At 39.3% G+C, this 24,645-nt stretch overlaps 1 protein-coding gene across 1 annotated transcript; it reads right to left on the reverse strand.

The window, feature by feature from the left end:
* Positions 1 to 616: 616 nt before the first annotated feature.
* Positions 617 to 22,673, reverse strand: IER3IP1 (immediate early response 3 interacting protein 1). Its single transcript, XM_017857821.1, has 3 exons — positions 22,493 to 22,673; positions 3,413 to 3,514; positions 617 to 1,810 (listed from the first exon to the last, which is right to left on the reverse strand). The coding sequence occupies exons 1-3, from the start codon at positions 22,581 to 22,583 to the stop codon at positions 1,755 to 1,757; spliced, it is 249 nt and encodes an 82-aa protein (XP_017713310.1). The 5' UTR covers positions 22,584 to 22,673; the 3' UTR covers positions 617 to 1,754.
* Positions 22,674 to 24,645: the final 1,972 nt, after the last annotated feature.

Here is a 24,645-nt window from a genome sequence, read left to right on the forward strand (position 1 = left end):
ATGGAATATTTGAACAATATCCCAACACTGAATTAAGATGAAGGTATGCTGTAATGTCTTACATGAAAAATAATATCAGATCAAGGTCTTTCTTTTTAAAAAATTGTGTACTGCTCATACCATATGGGGAAATGGGCCTGCCCTCAAGTAACTGCTTCTTTTGAATCTTTTCAGTAGCTCAAACTTGAACTCATGCATGAGTTCTTTGTAAAGCTAAAAGAACATGGCCTCTAAGTACCAAATTAGTTATTCACATGAGCCAAGTAATCAACTAAGAATCCCTGGTACATTCCTTGGACTAGCTGCAAGCCTACAGTCCAAAGATCATCCATCTCTAACTCCGGAAAGGCCAAAAGGTACTTAATACCTGCTCCATAGTTTTAGAAGTAACTTAAGTCATGAAATAAAAGTTGCTCGTGAGTCTTCTGGATGTATGTCAGCAATTCAGTTAATTCACCGAAGAAGAAAAAAAAAAAGATGTAAATATTTACTTTGATTAACTCTATACTCAGTAATTTTACAGCAAAGAACATATAATAAGAGGTGTTCACACAAAATGGAGATTAATGCAGTTAACACTGAAAGGTTTATACTAAGGTACAAAAACAAGTGCTTAACTTAGAAATTCAACTTTATTTACAAATGTTCTCCTATAAACAAAGATGCCATTCTACCCCTTTAAAATACTGTAACTGATTAATTTCCATAAAAACCATTTACATAATTTCAACCTTTCTGCATAAATCTGTATTATGAGATGGGCAAATAACCTCACAAAATGGTCTGAGACATAAAAACAAAAGACAACCTATCCAGCATGAATGTCCTATTGATAAACTTAATGAAGAATTAAGAATCACAATCCACAATGTGCTACTCCACCAAAAAATAGAAATGTAATGATTTTTTTTGAAGGTAAATGCTTCACAATAAACAGTTTTCTTGGGTAGTACAGTTTAATTGTGATTGTTTAGGACTGCTCTTGCAGGCTAATATTTATGCTTTTTTAAAAAAATCATCATTGTAAAAGGGCAGACTTATAGATTTTCTGACAATGAAAATCTGTAGACACTGGTCTGGTCTTATCATTCAGGCCAATTAATAAAATAACAAATGCATGGAAAGAATGTTAAACAAAAACATAATCATCATGTGACTGACAGAATTCTCCCTGAAATCAGAGAATATTAATACTCAATAATATGTATAAATTTGAACTTATAGCTGAGACAATAGACAAAATAATTAACCAAGAAGCTTAAAATAAAAATTATTCAAATTACCTATTTATCATTTTATGTGCAGTAATTGCTTTTTAAAAATCCTTTAAATTTTATCTAGGGATAACCACTCACATCATAGCTAAGTTGCAAGGAACTTCAAAACTTTGAAAAAAAAAAATTCATCCCTGAGAAGTGAGAGATAGAAAAATATCTAAAAAAAAAAAAAGAGAAGCAACAGTCTTGCACCCTTTTAACAATCTCATCACAGCATGAACTACTATTAACAGTGAGCAATCAGATATTCCAGTCCTGGAGAGTTACTACCTCTCATGATCTGATCTTTTTGTAATGAAACTACAAGTGCAACATTAAAAAAAAACCAGATAAATAGAAACTCTGGTTTTATTTTCAGTTTTACATTTTTGACAAGTGCAAGGTCAGCCAGCTAAGATATAAATATTCCAATAATGACCGAAGTAATAATTTCTACTGGCATGTCTTCTTCTGAGTCTCCATTTCCTCCACTGATATTCATCCAAATAATAAAAGTAACACAATTGCAATTGAGTTTACTATTATCAATGGCACTGCAAAGAGAAAAAAAAGAAGTTTGTTACTATAAAGAAAAAAACAGAGAAAAAACTAGAAAATAATTATTAGCCTCCAGGAAGGATAGAATATATTTAACAATATGTCGTCATAATCATGTTGTAAATAGTCATAACAAAGAAACATTCTAAAACACATTGGATCATGAGATCCAAAACTTATTTTAAAGAGAGCTTATATAACTGGGAGTAAGGGTTGCACTGGAACAGCTAGATCAATGTGAAACATCTGTGGATACTCCCGGTGCAACCCCAGGAACACAAGTGCATTGGAGCCAGGCAGAAGTAGACCCACAGGGTTGTCACTGACATTTGAGATTAGAAATACAATGCAAAGAAGATTCTGTAGTGTCATTTTACTACATTAAAAATGAACTTACTTACCACTGTATCCAAGGTTGTGATTAAAGGGAGAAGAGGTCCTAATTATAACGATTTTGAATAGAAGGTTTTTGAACTCTTTGTTTCTTGAATTGCTCAAAAATATTTTCCAGTAGAATGACAGATACCAGATCTCTATTTTATTGTTTTTTTTTTTTTTTGAGACAGAGTTTTGCTCTGTCTCCCAGGTTGGAGTGCAGTGGCGTGGCACAATCCCAGCTCACCGCACCCTCCACCTCCCGGGTTCAGGCCATCATCCTGTCTCAGCCTCCTGAATAGCTAGGCTTACAGGTATGCACCACTGGCTAATTTTGTATTTTTAGTAGAGACAGGGTTTCACCATGTTGGCCAGGCTGTTCTCGAACTCCTGACCTCAGGTGATCTGCCTGCCTTGGCCTCCCAAAGTGCTGGGATTACAGGAGTAAACCAACGTGCCCAGCTTCTCTCAAAAATCTCCCAATACTGTATATGATTTTACAACTTGGAAGCAACAGTTTCCAAAAGGTAAGAATATAATTTTGTCTTTTAGCTCTGACAGGTAACACACAGATAATACAGATTATACTACGCATTCTATTTGTACCAACTGGCTTAAACTGAAGTAAGAAGCAAACTAAGAAAGAAAAAAAAAAAAAAACAGGAACTTTCTTTCTGTTTTGTTTTATTTAACTTTTTTTTTTATACTTTAAGTTATAGGGTACATGTGCACAACGGGCAGGTTTGTTACATATGTATACATGTGCCATGTTGGTGTGCTGCACCCATTAACTCGTTATTTACATTAGGTATACCTCCTAATGCTATCCCTTCCCCCTCCCCCCTCCCCACACTAGGACCCGTGTGTGATGCTCCCCTTCCTGTGTCCAAGTGATCTCATTGTTCAATTCCCACCTATGAGTGAGAACATGCAGTATTTGGTTTTCTGTTCTTGCGATAGTTTGCTGAGATTGATGGTTTCCAGCTGCATCCATGTCCCTACAAAGGACATGAACTCATCCTTTTTTATGGCTGCATAGTATTCCACGGTGTATATGTGCCACATTTTCTTAATCCAGTCTGTCACTGATGGACATTAAAGCCATGTTAAAAGAGAAAAAAATTCCCACTACAAATGGCATATGTGGTATTCACATTTAGAACATTCGCTACTTAAACCACAACATTAAAACTTAAGAGTGCTCTATTGGCTTTTCTTCTTACCTCTCATCACGGTTCTTACAGATCGAATAAGGTTCATTAGTTGTGATTTAATTCCCGGCTCTTCTCCGAATCCATCAACTCCCTGGTCTGTTCCCCAGCCAACTGTATAATGTAAAGATTAGCTGTGTTAAAAGTTATTACACACTTGCCTTGGTCCCTTACTAGTCATCTTCTAAAAGATTAGTTTGAGACCTTGTTAAAGACAAAGTATAAAGTCATATGACTTTTAAGAAAAGTTAATACAATAGTGAGTTAAATATTTGTTTTCTTTTTAACTTTTGATAGCAGCAACACCCTCGCTTCACTTCATTTACACTTTGATTTTATAAAATAAACTACAATCTAAATTATTCCATGGCATTTAGTTTAGTGAAGATGATCTTTGTAACTGTTTTTTTCTCCTTGTTAAAAATACCATATAAAATACTTCTCAAGTCACAAGTGAAAACCAAAGCATACTGTCAAACTATATAATTATTATAATTAGCTCAATTCAGAATTTATAAAATCCATCACAATCATTAGTATAAAAATGCTGTAGCTGAGAATCACTGTCTGCATTACTTGGGGAAACTTTTAAAGTAAACCTGGTAAAGTGGAAGTCGATCATAATACCAAAATACACAAATCTCAAACACTATAATACCAAATCTTGAAAATCCAAAAGATCAAAACCCTGATGTCTAAAATCCCAAAAATGACAATCAAGAAACATCAAAATCTCAAAAATGTAATTATAGGAAGAATAATTTTTTAGATTCTTTTAAAAAAATTACAATAATATAGAGACAGGGTCTCACTTTGCTGCCTAGGCTAATCTCAAGTTATCCTCCACCTCAGCCTCCCAAAGGGCTGGGATTACAAGTACGAGCCACTGCATTCGGCCTAAATATTTTTCTTTTTTTTTTCATTTGAGACAAGGTTTCACTCTGTCACCCTGCTGGAGTCGCCCAGCCTGGAGTACAGTGGTGTAATCATGGCTTACTGCAGCCTCGACCTCCCCAAGTTTAGGTGATCCTCCCACCTTGGCCTCCCGAGTAGCTGGGACCATAGGTGCACACCACCACACCCGGCTAATTTTTGTGTTTTTAATACAAACGGGGTGTCATCATGTTGCCCAGACTGGTCTTGAACTCCTAGGCTCAAGTGATCCACCCACCTTGGTCTCCTGGATTACAGGCGTGAGTCACAGCACCCAGCCCTCATTCATATTTTTAAAAGGGGAGTTATCTTTTAAATAATTTGGGGGCTGAGCATGGTGACTCATACCTATAATTCCAGCACTTTGGGAGGCCAAGGTAGGTGGATTGCTTGAGCCCAGGAGCTCGAGACCAGCCTGGGTAACATGGCGAAACCCTGTCTCTCTACTAAAACTGCAAAAATTAGCTGGGTGTGATGGTGTGCGCCTGTAGTCCCAACTACTCGGGAGGCTGAGGTGAGAGGATCACCTGAACCTGGGGAAGGCTGAGGCTGTGGTGAGCCAGGATCATGGTACTGCACTCCAGCTTGGGCAACAGAGTGAGACCCTGTCTCAATTAAAAACAAATTTTTAAAGAGGCAAATGTGTCATTTGAGAAACATAAAAACACAACAGAACACTTCAAAGACCACTTTACACAAAAAAATAGGCAATGATAGCATATATATATTTTTGCGGCACTAAGGTATACTAATGATAGTCACACAGGTATAATAGCCATGAGGTGAACCATATTCACAAAGAAAGAGGTGAAAAAGGAAATGTATAAATACATTATCACTATGGTTGGTAAGTGTGTTCACCTAGCTTTATAACTGTGGTCATCTGAAATACCATGACAAACAACCTAAGTCTTTTGACAGATCAATCAAAAACTACAGTAGGTAACCACTGCATATGCAATTGCCCAAAGAGCCGAGATAACAAGAAATTTTATTTTTCACTAATGCAGACAGATATACAGAAAGAACCTTTCTTCATTTACTGAGGAAGTTTCAACGTTTTTACATACATGCACAATGCCTAAACACAAAGTCAACACTGTGGTAACGTAATTTTGCAGTCAAATTTGCAAAGAATGCATAAAACAAATTAGAACTCTCTAAAAGTCTCTACACAGTTTATACCTCCAGTATTGCAAATGATGTAAAGATGAAATACATAGCATTGGGAATTGTAAAAAATCATGCTGACAATTGAAAATAGTGAAAACAACTGAAAAAGAAAAAAGCTGAAAAAAAAATCGACATATGATAATGTGTTATTACAGGGATAGATTACGGGCAATTGCATGGAGATATTCCTTAAGAGCTGGTTGGCTTTCTCCATCATTAACTATATTTTGATGTCCTGCATCACAATGAATAGCTGCTTTTTTTTCTTTTAGGACATGGCTCTCCTCAGACAAAATGTTCACATTCATTTTCTAGGTGGCATTGCTCTTTTTGAAATTCTTCTGTGGTTTGATATACATCAACATGAGCTTTCCCTATTAAAAGTTCCCATCATCAGCCGGGCGCGGTGACTCACACCTCTAATGCCAGCTCTTTGGGAGGCCGAGGCGGGTGGATCACCTGAGGTCGGGAGTTCGAGACTAGCCTGGCCAACATGGAGAAACCCCCATCTCTACTAAAAATACAAAATTAGCTGGGCTTGGTGGGGTATGCCTGTAATCCGAGCTACTCAGGAGGCTGAGGCAGGAGAATTGCTTGAACCCAGGAGGTGGAGGTTGCGGTGAGCCAAGATCGCACCATCGCACTCTAGCCTGGGCAACAAGAGAGAAACTCCATCTCAAAAAATAAATAAATAAATAAATAAAATAAAAAATAAATAAAAGTTCTCATCCTCTGTGCCATGCTTCTATGTTGTTTTGGGTACCCAGCAATCCATTTCACATCCACTTATACAGAGATCACAAATTTGGTGGAAGCAACACTGGTGATCAAAAGCAATACTGCTGCATCAGTGTCTTCTTACCCTACTATGCACATAACTATTTTTGAACCAGTCAGTAACTTCGCTGGCTTCTTCAGGCAAATGTGGGTTCAACTCATTAAAAGCTCCTGGAATGCCATCAGCTGGAAGGAATGCTAACACAGGCAAATGATGCATTTTTAAACTTAAGTTTTCACCACTGTAGCATCTGGTAGCCAATCCACTCACCTGAATTTCCCACCAAATGCAAATAAAGACAAGAACATGGTAATAGTTCCGCCTAACATGATGCACCTAACCTGATATAACTATCCTGTTTATATTCCTAAAACACACTAATCCCTTCCCCAAAATTCAGCTTTCAAGATTTCAACATTCAGGATTTCAATCTTTTGGGATTTGAGACATTAGGAATTATGGCATCCAGGACTTTTGGGATTATGATCCAAACCTGTAATAGCTTGGTTAGGCTTCCAAAACATGTTCTAGCCTGCCAGCAGGACATATCTTTTTTTACCTTTTTCCTTATCATTCCTCTTCATTTATTAATTTTGAGTTGAGGAATTTAGCCCACTACCCCTCTTATTCTCTATAAGTGAGTCTTTTACATTCTTTTCTCATTTTCCTATGATACTACAAATCATTACTTCTTTACCCTTATGCACTAATTCTTTTTATATTGTGCGACACATTCTTTTGAAGACTTACATGTTCTCATTTCTGCAATTTGTCCTTTTCTTGTCCTCATTTCAGGTCCACTTTTCCCTATCTCCTATGACTACAGGGCTTAATCAATTCCTGACATGCTAACCCTTAAACTTGAAGAGAACAGTTTTTTAGAATATATATACCTGCAAGACTCAAATATCAGGAAATAAGACTTCACTTTTAATCAACTTTTATTCGGTTGAAATAAAATGCTAAATAATAGTTGTTTGCTTTTTTTGTCACTGAGATATGTTGTGGTATAAAACTAATTTAAAATTCAAGTTTACAACAGGGTTGTTGTTGACTCCTACTCACTCTTCACAGAACCTAGCTCAAGTTCTGCTTATAGTCCTTCCAGTCCACAGGGGTTTTGTTCTTTTTTGAATTCCCATAGTACAACTACCATCACAGTTGTCACTATCGCAGCCTTTGCTATCTCTTGCAAGACTCTTTCAATAGATACCCCTGTAATCTTGATATCTCAACCCTTGTGAGTTTTCTCCCTTAAAGGTTTATATCTTGCTACCTCGATTCCCATTGCCTACTGAATAAGAACCAAACCCCTTAAACTGACATTCTCGTTTTATATCCTACCACACCCCTCCAAGTATTCCTATTCGCAGTCAACTACTCCAGTGGTCCCCAACCTTTGTGGCACCAGGGACCGGTTTCGTGGAAGACAGTTTTTCCACAGACAGGGGCTGGGGGGTGGTGGTGGTTTCAGGATGATTCCAGAATATTATATTTATTGTGTACTTTATTTCTATTATCATTACATTGTAATACATACTGTAATAATTATACAACTCACCATAATGTAGAATCAGTGGGAGCCCTGAGTTCGTTTTTCTGCAACTAGACGGCCCCGTCTGGGGATGATGGGAGATACTGATAGATCATCAGGCATTAGATTCTTACAAGGAGTACACAACATAGATCCCTCGCATGCACAGTTCACAACAGGGTTCATGTTCCTGTGAGAATCTAATGCCACCACTGACCTAACAGGAGGCAGAGCTCAGGCCCTAGTCCTATTAGTGCCTGAGGGGAGGAAGACCTAATTGCAGAGGGCTTTCTTTTTCAATTTGTTTACTTTTGTCAAAGCAATATGTGTACGGCTTTCAAAGTCAAAAGCTCTTCCGTTTAAAAGAAAGAAAGAAGCCATTTGCCTCATTCCTCCTTGACCTGAGCCCCATTCCTTAGAAACAGACTAAGGCATAATAAGAACCAAACTCCTTAAACTGACATTCTAGTTTTATATCCTACCACACCCCTCCAAGTATTCCTATTCGCAGTCAATTACTCCAGCGGTCCCCAACCTTTGTGGCACCAGGGACCGGTTTCGTGGAAGACAGTTTTTCCACAGACAGGGGCTGGGGGGTGGTGGTGATGGCACTAATGTGAGCCATGGGGCATGGCTGTAAATACAGAAGAAGCTTAGCTCATTTGCCTGCCACTCACCTCCTGCTGAGTGGCCCAGTTCCTAATAGGTCCGTGAGAGTAATGTAGGGGTCCCCAACCCCCAGGCCACGGACCTATTAGGAAAATTACTCTGGAAATTGGCCAGTTGTCCAGGAAGAAAGACTTCCTCCCAATACTGACATTTGGGGGCCTCACCTCAATGAAATAGCCAATTTCTTCATTCACTTAATACTGAAACCCACCAGTAAACAAGCCCTGACCACACACATGGAATTTCCAAAGAGCTTCTCAGTCCCTTACAATTACACGAATAGTCAAGAGAGAACAATTCTTAATATGGAAAGACATATCAAACAGAAATGGAGACTCTAAGGAAGAGAAGATGCAAGAAGTAGAAAAATGCATGTTTTAAATGAACATCCTTAGACAAAAGCCATTGTAGCTATGAAACAAAAACAGAATACCATAAGAACAGATCCCATCCAGGGATCAAGCAGCTATTGCTACATTAGAATTAAAAGTTCAAAAAAAGTGGTTGCAAGATGAAATTAAGAAAACCTACCAAACACAATTAAAGAAAAAAGAAAACTGGAGTATAAATCTGTCAAAATAATCAGTTCCAAAAAGAGACAAGAAAAAATAAGCAATTATTGAAGAAATATTAAGAGAAAATATCCCCAAAATGAAGAACATGAGCCTTTTTAGCCAAAAGGGTTCAATCAGAAAACAGTCCAATGAATGAGAAAATTAAAAGGTACAATGTCTTCAAAACTGCAGAAAAATTAGTTTCAATCTAGAATGCTATAACTAAATCACAAATCAACTATAAGAATAAAAGTCATATTTTTTTACCATTCAGCTATGAGCACTATTCATAGTAATAGTAAATATGGAATGCTGATATAACCAATAATTGGTTGGAGAAGGGAGAGATGGAAGAGTATTATGTGTACAGTAATCCCCCCTTATCTATGGGACATATATTCCAAGATCCCCAGGGGATGCCTGAAACCACGGATAGTACCAAACCCTAAATATACTATATATTTTTTCCTATATATACACACCTCTGGTAACGTTTAATTTATAAATTAGGCATAGTAAGAGATCAACAACAGTAACTAATAATAAAATAGAGTAATTATAACAATATGCCAACATCACCGCTCTTACACCTTAGGGTCATTATTAAGTAAAATAAGGGTTACTTGAACATAAGCACTGTGATATTATAACATTTACTCTGATAACCAAGATGACTGCTAAGTGACTAACAGGTAGCTGAGGCAGGCAGCATACACAGCATGGAGACGCTGGACAAATGAGTAACTCACGTCCCAGGTAGAATGGAACAGGATGGTGCAAGACTTCATCATGCTACTCATAACAGCCCACAATTTAAAATGTATAAATTACTTATTTCTGGAATTTCCCATTTCAGTATTTTCAGACTGTGATTGACTGCGTGTAACTGAAACTGTGGAAAGCGAAACTGTAAATAAGGGAGGACTAGTATGCTTGTGCTCACTCAAGCCTGAGTGTGCTGCTGGTGGTATAATTGTGTGAAACCCTTCCATAGCATAAGTCAATAGTCTGCTTCTAAGGAGTGGGGCTCAGGTCAAGGAGGAATGAGGCAAATGGCTTCTTTCTTTATAAACTGACGAGCTTTTTGACTTTGAAAGCCATACACATATTGCTTTGATAAAAGTAAAAAAATTTAAAAAGAAAGCCCTCTGCAGTTAGGTCTTTCTCCCCACAGCATGAACATCCTGAGGGCTGGGATGAGTTCTGTGGCATCATGTTATTCAAAATTGTGTTTTAAAACCACCTTTACATGGTATTGATAGTTTCATTTTCTTTACTTGTTTTAAAATGTATCATCGGTAAAATTATCAATCCTTTCCATCCAATTTCACATATGGCAAAAAGGATTTGTCTTAAGTACTATATGGATTATGCACTCAATTTTTATTGGAAACCATACTTCCCAGCAATCTTTTTTCTTTTAGATCCGTTCCAAAAAATTGCTTAAACATATTTTTTTACATGTGAGATGAGTGACTCCCAGAAAAAAAAAAAAACTGCTCTTCAACAAAACAAGATAAAACTCTACAATACTGGAATTAACATAATTAAAGCATCACCACTGAAGTAATTTAAACATATAGTAAGTTCTCAGTTAATTGCAGCCCAGTCTCTATTCTTATGCCACCAGAATGAAAAAAAAAAATGGATGGAGAATTTCCGCATGGAGACAGTAAGTCATTAGTCTAGATATTCCACATACGAATACAAATGTGACAAGTAAAAGATCAGGGGCCAGGGATTATCTTTTACTAGAACAAATAGTTTATCCTCCAACTGCTACATAGGGAGTCTCAGTTGTTTTTCTCAGGAACCCAGCCAAAGCTTTAAGGAGCATTGCTGTTTTTCTTTTTTTGTTTGTTTGTTTTTGTTTTCAAGAGAAAGATTTGGCCAGGTGTGGTGGTTCACACCTACAATTCCAGCACTCTGGGAAGTTGAGGTGGGAAGACTGCTTGAGCCCAGGAGTTTGAGACCAGCCTGACAAAAAGTAAAAAAGTTAGCTGGGTGTGGTGTTATGCTCCTGTAGTCCCAGCTACTCAGGAGGCTGAGGTGGGAGCACTGCTTGTGCCTGGGAGGCCAAGGCTGCAGTGAGCTGTGATCATGCTACTGCACACCAGCCTGGGTGACAGAGACCCTCTTTCCAAAAAAAAAAAAAGACAGATTTAATTATCTGGCTTTCTTGTCACTTCCACAGCTAGAGGACCTGGCAGAGAATAAATGATAAGACCAGTTAGCAGTAATTGCTGCCTTAATTTCAGAAATAAAGTTGAATAGAAAAAGTTACTAACTGCAACCACCAAACACGTTCTTCTGCTGTCCAGACTTCAAAAAAGTCACACACAAAATGGCAATCCATCCAGGCTCAGCCAAAAACTCTTGGCACACATATTTTGAAGAAAAAGTACTAGTAACAGTTCTGAGAGCTTGCTGAGCCTGAGCAGATCTCAGCCTCTCTGAGATCAATTTCCATATCTATAAAAGAAAATGAAAGTGATTTTCTTTGTCAATGTCACCAAGTTTACATGTGATCAAATGGTATCATAAACATGAAAGTGCCTAATAAACTACACAAAGAACTCTGCTAATGTAAGTTTTTGAAAATGACCTTTATCAAAAAGATCAATGGTGGCTGGGTGTGATGGCTCATGCCTGTAATCTCAGCACTTAGGGAGGCCAAGGTGGCCAGATCATTTGAGGCCAGAAGTTCAAGACCAGCCTAGCCAACATGGCAAAAAAACACCTCTACTAAAACTACAAAAATTATCTGGGCATGGTAGCGTGTGCCTGTAATCTCAGCTACCTGGGAGGCTGAGGCATGAGAATTGCTTGAACCCAGGAGATGGAGGTTGCAGTGAACTGAGATAGCGCCACCGCACTCCAGCCTGGGTGACAGAACAAGACTCTGTATCGGAGAAAAAAAAAAAATGATACATGCAGAAGTAAATTATCTGGTATACTACTTTTTCTTAGTTCTATATAATTTCCATTTAATCCCTGATAAAATTCAACAATAGCTCACTCACTATTTTAAAATCTAAAATAATATATTGGTCTGGAGCCATCATTTATTAATAAACCCTGAATCAAGTAATAGCGTGTGGTATTTTAACTGTTTGCTATGGCCTGAAGCCTGGCCGTCTGCAAGCCAGAAAGAGGGCCCTCACCAGAACCAAGCCATGCCAGTACCCTGATCCTGGACTTCCAGGCTCCAGAACTGTGAGAAAATTGTTTAAGCTACCCAGTCTATAGTGTTTTGTTATGGCAGCCTGAGCTGACTAATACACTGATTTATGTGAGGGATGTTTCTATTGTGGTGTTCATAACGTATACCTAGTACTAGACTGTCAAATTGATACTGGATAAAGCAAACAAAAACTCTAGTGAACAATTTTTTGCAGGTATCAAAATCCACTTCACTATGTGGCATTTTTTTTTTCTTGTACTAAAAGAAAATTAACATCATTGTGGAACACTGGGAGAAACAACATATTCCCTGTATTACTGTCAAAATACTGCTAAATTATTTATAAGAATACACTTGCATCAGGAATTGCAAGAATATGATAACGATAAAGTTATTTAATTATTTAGAAAATATTCACTGACAGAACTGTAAAGATAAGAGGATCCTTCTCAGTCTGCTGGAGGAGACAGAAAAGAAACTACAGTGATGCTATGATCCATGGAGATGGGTCACAGATGGTTTGAGGGAAAGGGCAATGACAGAGGTAGGTCTTAACTGACAGGCTGAGGAGTTAGCCACTTAAAAGGGTTAAAGGTCACAATGAGTAAAGGCTCAGCAGTGGTAAAAATGGTACATAGGACAAATACTGGGGAAGGATAAAAGAGAAGGAGAAGGAGGAAGGGACACATTACGGTAGGCTTGAAATCACATGAGAGTGTTGAAGTTTATATTGAAGGCTACAGATACCGAAGAACTGAAAAATTTCAAACCATTGAAGAATATGCTCAGCTTCACCTGAGAAGCGAAACTGGAGGCAGGATGACCAGTAAGGAGTTTGCTACAAAAATCTATGCTTGCTTATCTAAAAACCCAAATTAAAAACAAATAAAATAAAAAACCTAGGCAATAAGAAAGCAACTATATAAACAATATTTAATAAGTATTTAAAATATTTTAAACTTCTATTTTAAAACATATTTAGATATTTTTAAACAACAGCTTATTCACTTAGACGAGCCAATGTAGTGTTTTCCCCCCTTAGTTTGGGGATCACATTCAAAATACATGCTCAGGCAAAATATTTATATGCTACCTCTGTAGAGAAGACAAAGTGTGGAAGACAAAGTTCTAGAGGGCAAAGTATTAATATATCTGGGCCATTCTAACAGTTTCTAGCAGTAGTTTTTTGTTTTGTTTTGTTTTTTGTTTTTTTTTGAGACGGAGTTTCACTCTGTCACCCAGGCTGGAGTGCAGTGGTACAGTGTGAGCTCACTGCAACCTCTGTCTCCTGGGCTCAAGCCATTCTCTTGCCTCAGCCTTCCAAGCAGCTGGGATTACAGGCAGAGCATCACCACACCCGGCTAATTTTTTTACTTCAGTAGAGACCGTGTTTCACCATGTTGGCCAGGCTGGTCTTGAACTCCTGACCTCAGATGATCTGCCCGCCTCAGCCTCCCAAAGTGCTGGGATTACAGGCATGAGCCAACACACCTGGCCCCCTGTACCAGGAGTTTTTAATGTAGGGGCACAAATCTCAATCACCTGCAGAAATTTTGGAAAATACATACTACTGAACTTCACTTTTAAAATTTGAATACAGATCTACAATAGGGTTTGGGCATTATATTTTTTAAATGCCCTTTTAATAACTCTGAAATAAACTTTCAAGTGAGAATTACTGGTTTATTGGAACAATGGCTTTAAATATACAAAACTGAGATCATTCTACAAAATCTGAGATGCTACGGACATACAATCTATGCTTTCCTAAATTAGCTGTGGAGACAGAATGGAATTACAGTATATTTTCTATTAACCCCAATCAATAATGTGAAGTTAACTGTCACTTATTATTCTCCAATTAGCTCATATAGTTTATTTAAATAAATTACATTCCTTGAAGGCAAGAACCAAGTTTTTTTCTTATAAACCCAAAATGTCTGAAACAATGTTGGACACATTGCAGGTGTTCTAAAACATATCCCAGTTGGGCGTGGTGGCTCACACCTGTAATCCCAGCACTTTGGGAGGCTGTGGCAGGTGGATCACCTGAGGTCAGGAGTTCGAGACCAGCCTGGCCAACATGGTGAAACACGGTCTCTACTAAAAATACAAAAATGAGTCAGGCGTGGTAGCGGTAGCACCTGTAGTCCCAGCTACTCAGGAGGCTGAAGCAGAAGAATCACTTGAACCTGTGAGGGGAAGGTTGCAGTGAGCCGGGATTGTGCCACTGCACTTCAGTCTGGGCAACACAGCGAGATTCCATCTCAAAAAAAAAAAATATATTTTTAGTTAGGCGTGGTAGTGGGTGCCTGTAATCCCAGCTACTTGGGAGGCTGAGGCAGAATTGCTTGAACCCGGGAGGCAGAGGTTGTAGTGAGCAGAGATCACGCCACTGCACTCCAGCCTGGGCCACAGAGTGAGACTCCATTTCAAAAGAAAAAAATAAAGAAGACAAAAAAAAAAAAATCCCTTAAGTTTCACCTAAGGGTAGTATAATCAAAGACTTGGTTATTAAATATAACAATATGAAATGAACATTACTCAGCCTGTAGCATTAGTGAGTATTAAAAGCTCATTAGATTTCAAAACCATGAAGGAAAATAGCACTATAGATTAGTTATGTCCATTTTTAAACTTTATGTAAAGAAATTATCCAATATATATTCTTTTGTGTCTGTCTTTTGCTAAAATTGTGTCAGAGTCATCCATATTGCTTTGTAGGACAATTCATTATTTTTCATTGTTATGCAGCATTCCATTATATGAATACAATTTAGTCATTCTACCATTTCTAGTTTTCATTATGATTATGCTGCTATGAACATTCTCATACATGTCTTTTGGTGCACATATTTATGAGCATTTGTATAAGAGTGAAACTGTAGGATCATAGAAGATGTGTATGATGAGCTTTAGTTACTTCTGCCAAAAAGTTTTTCAAAGTGGTTGTACCAACTTATACTTCCATCAGCAGAGTATGAGAGTTCACACTGTTCTATAACCTTATCAAAACTTCCTATTTTCAGGTAAGAATGTATAATTCAAGAAACAAACAAAGACCCCCAGCTTTTTGGAGATGTATTTCACATACCTTACAATTCATACATATAATCCAATGATTTGAAGTACACTCAGAGTTCTGCAACTATCACCACATTCAATTTTAGAATAGTTTTACCACCCCAAAAGAAACCCCGTACACACTGACAACCACTTCCCACCCCATCAGGCCCTCCAGCACCAAGCAACCACTAATCTACTTTCTGTCTACATAAAATTGCCTAACATAAAGAGTATCATATGCTATGTGATCTTTCTTATAAACAGTATTATATGATATGTGGTCTTTTATGACTAGCTTCTTTCACTTTCTATAATGATTCAAGGTTCATCCATATTGTGGCATGTAATAATACTTTGTTAGTTTTTTGCCAAATAGTATTCTACATTATGGATATACCACAGCTAGTCATCTATTCACCAGCTGATGGACATCTGGGTTGTTTCCATTTTTTGTCTATTATGAATAATGCTATTTTGAACATTCCATGTTTGTTTTCAATACTCTTGGTACACCTAGGAGTAGAATCACTGTGTCATACAGTAACTATGTTTAACATTTTGAGGAACAGCCAGACTGTTTCCCGAAGTGGCTGAACCATTTTACATTCTCTTTAACAATATGTGACAGTTCCAACTTCTTCACAACCTCACCCACACTTGTTATTATTTAACCTTTTTATTATAGCCATAATAAAAAGGTTGGTGTGAAGTGGTATCTCATTATGGTTTCAGTTTGCACTTCTCTAATGATTAATAATGCTGACTATTCATGTGCATATTGATCATTTGCTTATGTTCTTTGGAAAAAAATTATATTCAGTTCCTTCATAAATGTTTTAATTGGGTTATTTATCTTTTATTATTTAGTTCCAATAGTTCTTTATATATTATGGATAGAAGTCACTCATCAGATACATGAGTTGTAAATATTTTATCCCAGTCTGTGGTTGTCTTTTAAAGCATGAAATTTTTAAAATTTTGATGAAATCCAATTTATCTATTTTTCTTTGGCACTTGTGCTTCTGGTGTTGTATCTGAGATGGTTTTACCCAACAAGAAGTCACATAGTTTTTTGTCTGTATGTTCTTCTAAGAGTTGTATAGCTTTTTATCTTACAGTTTGTAAGTCTATGATTATGAGTTAATTTTTGAAGATGGTGTGAGTGTAGGAGTCCAACTTTACTTTTTTTTTAATATGGCTATTCAGTTGTTAAAGAACTATTTGTTGAAAAGGTTATTTGGCACCGTTATTGAAAATCAATTGATACAAATGTAAGGATTTTTAAATGGACTTTAAATTATATTTCATTGATCTACGTCTACCCTTCTGCCAGTATCATCCTGTTTTGATTACCGGACCTTTGCAATAAGTTTTAAAATTGGAAAGCACAACTCCAATTTTGTTTTTCTCTTTCAAGATTGTCTTGACTATTCTGGATTCCTTGCATTTCCTCTAGAATCAACTCATCAGTTTCTTCAAAAAAGCTAACTGGGATTTTGAGACACCACATTAAACCTATAAATCAATATTAAGTACTGTCATCTTAATAATATTAAGTATTCTGATCTGTGAACATGGGAAGTCTCTATCTTTAAAAAGATCTTTAATCTTCTTTCTTTCAACAATGCCTTATAGTTCTCATAGCATGAAACTTGCACTTCTGTTAAACTCATTCCTAAGTATTTCATCCTTAATGTTGTAAATAAAATTATCTCCCTAACTTCATTTACAATTGTTCATTGTGCACAGAAAAACAATTGATTTTACACATTCTTCCTACATTCTGCAATCTTATTAAATTCATTCATTTGTCTTAATAGCCTTGTAGTGGACTCTTTAGGATTTTCTATACATACAAAATTATGTCATCAATAAACAGAGTTTTATTTTTTCAACCTCATAATCTAGATGTCTTTTTTCTTGTCTAACTGCCCTGGTTAGAATCCCCATTATGATGTTAAATAAAAATGGCAAGAGAGGACATCCTTGTCTTATTCCACATCAGGGAAAGAATTTAGTGTTCCAGCATTAAGTATGATGTTAACTAAGGAATTTCCATACATGCCCCTTATCAGATTAAGAAAGTTCACCCCTATTGCTAGTTTGTTTTTTTTTTTTTTTAATCATGAAAGGGTACTGAATTTTGTCAAATGCCTTTCTGCATCTTTTCTGACGACTGTGTGATTTTTATTAATATCATGTATTACATAACTGATTTTCAAATGTTAAACCAACCCTATACTCCCAAGATAAATCAAATCCTACTTGTTCATGGTATATAATCCCTTTTATAGGTTGCTAGATTTAGTCTGCCAGTATTTCGTTGAGAATTTTTGCAGCTATATTCAAAAGAGATATAGGTCTACAGTCTCTTTTCTTGTGATGTCTCTGTCTGGTTTTCATATTAGGTTAATACTGACTTCATGGCATGAATTGAAAAGTGTTCTATCCCCTCTATCTTTTGGAAGAGTTTGTGAGAAATTGGTATTAAGTCTTCTTTAAATGTTTGGTTGAATGCAACGCTGAAGGCTTGACTTTGTGAGAAGCTTTTAAATCATTAATTATATCTCTTTATATGTTATAGGTCTGTTCGGATTTCCCAGTTGAGTCTAGTCAGTCTAGCTAAAGACTTGTCAATTTTGTCAAGGAATCAGCTTTTGGTTTTCTTAATTCTAATATTTTTCTACTACGTACTTCATTAACTTTCACTGTAATCTTTATGATTTCCTTCCTTTTGCTTTTTTTTGTGGAGGCTGCAAGAGCAGGTTGTGGCTCAAATGACAGAGACTCTTACTGTTCTGAGATTTAGCAGACTGACATCTCTCTCTCTTTTTTTTTTTTTTTTTTTGAGACAGGGTCTCACTCCGTCATCCAAGCGATTCTCCTGCCTCAGCCTCCCCAGTAGCTGGGATTACAGGCACGTACCACCATTTCCAGCTAATTTTTTGTATTTTTAGTAGAGACGGGGTTTCTCCATGTTGGCCAGGCTGGTCTTGAACCCCTGACCTCAAGTGATCCGCCCACCTCAGCCTCCCAGTGTGCTGGGATTACAGGCTTGAGCCACTGTGCTGGGCCTTCTTTTTTGGTCTTTCTTAGAAAACACTGTGTTTATATGCCTCACTGATCATCCCCTCCTCCACTCTCTTCATAGAGCTGACTTGTTGAAGAGACAGGGCTAGTTTTCATTGTCACTGCTGAGATACCTCAAGCTCTAAAAACAAACAAAACCACCACCATAAAACACATCCCCATATCCTTTCAAGCCACCTTTTCTTCTTTTCCTCCAATTTAAAGATAACATTGGATAATCTTACTGTCTCCATTTTATAACTTTCTACTCAGTTCCCAACCCATTCCAATCTAGATTTTACCCACTGCTGTAATTGCTCTTGTAAAATCACCAATGACTTCAATTACCCTAAATCAGTAGGACTCTTTTCAGTTCTTAACTTACAGTAGTCCCCTCCTTAATCTTGGAGATACACTTCAAGACTCCACAGTAGATGCCTGAAACAGAAGATAGCACCCGACCCTATAAGAAGTATGTTTTTTCCATCTGATAACCAAGTGACTAACGGGTGGGTAGCATATATGGTGTGCGTACGCTGGACAAAGGGAAGATTCACGTCCTCATGATACAGGATTTCATCAGGCTACTCAGAACAGCTTGCAATTCAGAACATGAATTGCTTATTTCTGCAATTTTCCAATCAGTACTTTCAGATGGCAGGTGACAACAACCGAAACTGCGGAAAGCCAAACCACAGATGAGGGGGGACTACTATACTAAGCTTCTCAGTAACAATCCATTGTTGCAGTATCTCTTCAAACACTCCCTGATTCTGGTGAAGTCCCACTGTCTAGGTTTTTCCATCTCTGTTTTGCTCATTTGTCAAGTTCTTCTGTCAGTTCTTCCATCTCTACCTAAACATTAAATTAAAATTAGAGGAGATTCTAGGGCTGTCTGGGGCACCAATTCTTTTTGTACTCTACCCTTTTCTTTGGTAATTTCATCTTCTCATATGACTTCATTTATTACCTATGCTTGACAAATTCAAATTTCAATCTCCACCCTAATTTGTGCTGTTCTTCTATGGACTTAAATCCAACTGGCTATTTTACATCTCCACTTGCATATCTCATAGAAATCTCAAACTGAGCATGACTAAAATGTATTTCATTATATCTTCACCTCCTTACCTAGCACTATCACCCCAAATTTTCCTCCAATACTGTCTAACTCAGTAAAGGTACTACCCTCACTCAGTGGCTTAACCCAGAGGGCCAAGAGATCTTTGACTTCATCCACTCTTATTCCCAAAGTCCAACAGTAAATTCTGCCTTTTCTACTTTTTTTTCCCTTTTTTTGAGACACAGTCTTGCTCTGTCACCCAGGTTGGAGTGCAGTGGCGCGATCTCAGCTCAATGCAACCTCTGCCTCCCAGGCAAGTAATTCTCCTGCTTAAGCCTCCCAAGTAGCTGGGATTACAGGCACCCACCACCACACCCTGCTAATTTCTGTATTTTTAGTAGAGACAGGGTTTCACCATGTTGTACAGGGTGGTGTCAAACTCATGACCTCAAGTGATCCACCCACCTTGGCCTCCTAAAGTGCTAGGCGTGAACCACCACGCCCAGCCTCTACTTTAAAAATATCTTCTGATCTATGTAAGATTCCTAGGGCTGCAATAACAAAGCAGCACAAACTGGGTGGCTTAACAGAAATTTTCTCACAATTTTGGAGGCTAAAAGTCTGAAATCAAGGCATAAGCAGGGTTGGTTCCTTTGGGGGCTCTGAGTGAGAATCTCATCCATGACTCTCTCTTAACATCCAGTAGTTGCTGGAAATCCTTGGTATACCTTGTCTTATACATGCATCACTCCAATCTCTGCCTCAGTTGTCACATGGTCTTCTGTGTGTGCATCTGTGTGTCTCCAAATCTCTCTTTTCTTATAAGGGCACCAGTCATTGGATCTAGGGCCCAACCTAACCCAGTATGATCTCATTTTAACTTGATTACATATGCAAAGATCCTGTTTCCAAACAAGGTCGTCTTCATAGGTATCAAGGGTTGGGACTTCAACACATCTTTTTGAGGGACACAATTCAACCCCCAACTTGATCCCTTCTACTTTTCTGTATAGCAGTGAAGAGATGAACTCTGGAAGATGAAGTTTGAATCCTAGCTCCACCACTTTCTACTTTCTACCTGTGTGTTCTTAGAAAGGCCACCTACTCTCTTTGTGCTTCTAGTTTCCCATTGGAAAATGGGGATGAAAACAGAAACTATCTCATAGAGTTGCTGTGAAGGCTACACCAGTTAATATACATAAAGCACTTGATACAGATCCTGCACGTAAGTGCTACATAAGTATTAGTTATCATTATTATTATTATACCCACTTGTGCCTACTTGCCCTATTTAGAATGGCTCTTCCTTGGGAGGCCAAGGTGGGCAGATCACGAGGTCAGGAGCTCGAGACCAGCCTGACCAACATGGTGAAACCCATCTCTACCAAAAATACAAAAACTAGCCAGGCGTGGTGGCAGATGCCTGTAATCCCAGCCACTCAGGAGGGTGAGGCAGGAGAATCGCTTGAACCTGGGAGATGAAAGATGCAGTGAGCTGAGATCGCACCACTGCACTCCAGCCTGGGGGACAGAATGAGACTCTGTCTCCAAAAAAAAGAATTGGTCTTCCCACATCCACTGCTTTCCCTTCCAATCCTTCCACCGTATTGTAGCCAGAAGGATCTTGCAAATAACACAAATCTGGTCGTCTGTGTCTTAAGACCCTCTTCTCACCTGCCTCAGAGTTTTCACACCAGGTCTACACCACTTAAAGCTCTCCTCACCCTTCCAACTCCTCCCAACCCTTCACCTTCACCGAGTTAATGTTTACTCATGTATCAGATTTAAGGTTAGACACTCTTCCTCCAAGAAGCTTTCGCAGATACACAAGTCAGTATCTGCCTGTACTTCTCTTTCTTACATAATACTGTCTATATTTGTTATTGTCACTTGTTCAGTTTTTATTTAGATTAACTTCCATCAGAAGGGCAGAGTAGCTGCTGTAACTTCAGTTACTATAAATGGGCCTGGCACATACTTTGCACTCAATAAATATCTTCTGAAGTAATCAATGAAATGAATCAATCTTGCTCCTGGTTTTACGTTTCAGTAATTCAAACGGACATACTTGGTACACAACGTGAGATCCTGGGAGGCATAACTCGTGTTTTCATTTTTGAATTTCTAAATTCTAGCAGTTTTTGGCACACTGTATGCACCCAACAAGCTATCTGAATAAACTTCTCTTGGAACATGAGTGGCTGAATGTCCTGATAACTCCAACGCATTCCCTTCCTATAATTCCTAAAAGCCCACGAACACTTACTGCCTTCCATCAGTTAGTGAACTGCTGATGCTCCAAAATAAGCCATGCCGCCTTCCCCTCCACCCCCAACTCGTTTTGTTTTGTTTTGTTTTTTTGAGACGGAGTCTCACTCTACTGCCTAGGCTGGAGTGCAATGGCGCGATCTCGGCTCACTGCAACCTCCGCTTCCCAGGTTTAAGTAATTCTCCTGCCTCAGCCTCCCGCCCGGCTAACTTTTGTATTTTCACCACCACGCAAGGCTAATCTTTGTATTTTTAGTAGAGACGGGGTTTTACCACGTTGCCAGGCTGGTCCCAAACTCCTGACATCATGATCCGCCGGCCTCGGCCTCCCAAAGTGCTGGGATTACAGGCGTGAGCCACCGCGCCCGGCCCCACACCCCCAACTCTTAGAACAAAACTCAGACTCTGGGTTTTCGGCTATTGAAAGTAGTCACAGGACCGCGCCACTTCACTTCAGCCTGGACAACAGAGCGAGACTCCGTCTCAAAAAAAAAAAAAGTAACAGAAAACTACAATTAAATTACTGACCCGAAGTAATCACAAGCACTTATGTAGCAGCACTTACTGACCTCCGTATCCCTCCTCCCCAACCCCCTGGGCCCTGCACAGCGGCTGTCCGTTGAATATTCTGCCGCTACTGAGCCCAAACCTGATGAGAGGAAAGACTCGGCTTCCACTCCGAGCCGAGCCTTCCGCTGTTCGTCTGTCCCGGCCCGTGGTGTCCCCCCACGCGGCCCCATTAGGGTTCGCACCCCCGGGACTCCGCCGCCGCCCCAGCCCGCGCCCCGCGGCCCCACTCACTGTTCTTGAGGAATCGCTCCTCGTGCAGCACGGCGATGGCGTTGACGCAGAGCAGGGCTGCCTGGAGCAGTGAGTACAAGGTAAAAGCCATGGCCGTCCAGAGCCGCCCGAAGTCCAAGCGATCTCTCTCCCGCTGCCGCAACGGACGTGGCGCCTCCAAGCCTGGCGCCTTCCTACGGAAGCCGATAAAGCCCAAGACGAACTCTCCGGGAAGCCCCGCCTCCATCTGGTTAAGAACCGCCCCTCGCTGAAGTCTGCAAGTCCTGCTGCTTGTCTAGAGCGGTGATGTGCAATCAATGCTCTCGTGTGGCCGGTGCTGCAGGTGCAAAATACACACCGGGTTTCAGACACTTGGAACTGGAACAAGGATGAAGAATATCCCAATATATATATATATATATTTTTGAGATGGAGTCTAGCTCTGTCGACCAGGCTGGAGTGCAGTGGAGCGATCTCGGCTCACTCTCGGCTCACCGCCTCCCGGGTTCAAGCCATTCTCCTGCCTCAGCCTCCTGAGTAGCTGGGACTATAGGCGCCCGCCACCACACCCGGCTAATTTTTTTGTATTTTTAGTAGAGACAGAGTTTCACCGTATTAGCCAGGATGGTCTTGATCTCCTGACGTCGTGATCCACCCACCTTGGCCTGCCAATAATTTTTAAATGTTGATAACATGTTGAAATGAAAATATTTTGAGGTCGGGCACTGTGGCTCACGCCTGTAATTCCAGCACTTTGGGAGGCCGAGGCGGGCAAATCACCTGAAGTCAAGAGTTCGGGACCAGTCTGGCCAACATGGCGAAACCCTGTCTCTACTGAAAATACAAAAATTAGCTGGGTGTGGTGGTGGGCGCCTGTAATCCCAGCTACTCAGGAGGCTGAGACAGGAGAATCGCTTGAGCAGGGAGGTGGAGACTGCAGTGAGCCGAGATCATGCCACTGCACTCCAGCCTGGGTGACAGAGTAAGACTTTGTCTCAAAAAAGAAGGAAGGGAGGGAGGGAGGGAGGGAGAGAGGGGGAAAAAGAAAGAAAGAGAGATGAAAAGAAAGAAAATATTTTGAATATATTGGGGTAAATACAATATATTACTAACATTAATATTTCTTGTTTATTTTTAATTCTTTTATTAAATGTGGCTATGAAGATATTGTAAATGACATGTGAGGCTTGCATTATATTTGTATTGCTCAGCACTGCACTTGATGCTTCTAGGAAATGTAGGAGATATTAATATTCCCATTTCAGATTTCAGAATATTAAAACAAAATAACTTTTAAAATTACTCAGTGAGAAACATCCCCTCCTTGACCAAACTCCAACCTAGATCCTCTGAGCCTCTTTTTTTTTTTTTCCGAGAAACAGGGTCTTGCTGTGTTGCCCAGGCTGGAGTGCAGTGGCACCATCATAGCTCAATGCAGCCTTCAACTCCTGACTCAAGCAGCCCTCCTGCCTTAGGCTCCTGCTTAGCTGTATGTGATGGTTAAGACTGAGTGTCAACTTGGTCGGATTGAAGGATGCAAAGTACTGATCCTGGTTGTGTTTGAAACACTCTATCAGCCAAGCTCACACATGTAATCCAAGCACTTTGGGAGGCCCAGGTGAGGGTGTTGCCAAAGCAGATTAATATTTGAGTCAGTGGGCTGGGAAAGGCAGCTCCACCCTTAATCCAAGTGGGCAGCATCTAATCAGCTGCTGGAGTGGCCAGGATATAAAGTAGGCAAAAAACCATGAAAAGGGTAGACTGGCTCAGCCTCCCAGCCTATATCTTTCTCCCATGCTGGATGCTTCCTACCCTTGAACATTGAACTTCAAGTTCTTCAGCTTTGGGACTCAGATTGGCGTCCTTGCTCCTCAGCTTGTAGATGGCCTTTTGTGGAACCTTGTGATCATGTGAGTTAATACTACCCAATAAACTCCCCCTGTGTATATATATCCCCTATTAGTTCTGTTCCTCTAGAGAACCCTGACTAATACACTGTATTACAGGAATGTGTCATACCGCCAGGCTGAGCCCTCTTCTTGACCACACCTCAATACTGGCCTCTTAAAAACTACAGATTCTCAGCCTGTAGGGCAACATGGCAGATCCTGTCTCTACCAAAAATACAAAAAAAAAAAAAAAAAAAAAAAAAAAAAATAGCCCGGGGGGGGGGG

Source organism: Rhinopithecus bieti, unplaced genomic scaffold, assembly GCF_001698545.2.
Source record: "Rhinopithecus bieti isolate Rb0 unplaced genomic scaffold, ASM169854v2 scaffold_42084, whole genome shotgun sequence".
NCBI classification, from domain to species: Eukaryota; Metazoa; Chordata; class Mammalia; order Primates; family Cercopithecidae; genus Rhinopithecus; species Rhinopithecus bieti.

What these genes read in the sequence shown, in the direction of transcription:
- IER3IP1 (XM_017857821.1), bottom strand. Translation starts at nt 22,583, where the DNA reads ATGGCTTTTACCTTGTACTCACTGCTCCAGGCAGCCCTGCTCTGCGTC. An exon ending in GGAGCGATTCCTCAAGAACA is followed by an intron (nt 3,515 to 22,492) that starts GTGAGTGGGGCC and finishes TACATTATACAG; the next exon opens with TTGGCTGGGGAACAGACCAG. An exon ending in TGTAAGAACCGTGATGAGAG is followed by an intron (nt 1,811 to 3,412) that starts GTAAGAAGAAAA and finishes TTCTCTTTGCAG; the next exon opens with TGCCATTGATAATAGTAAAC.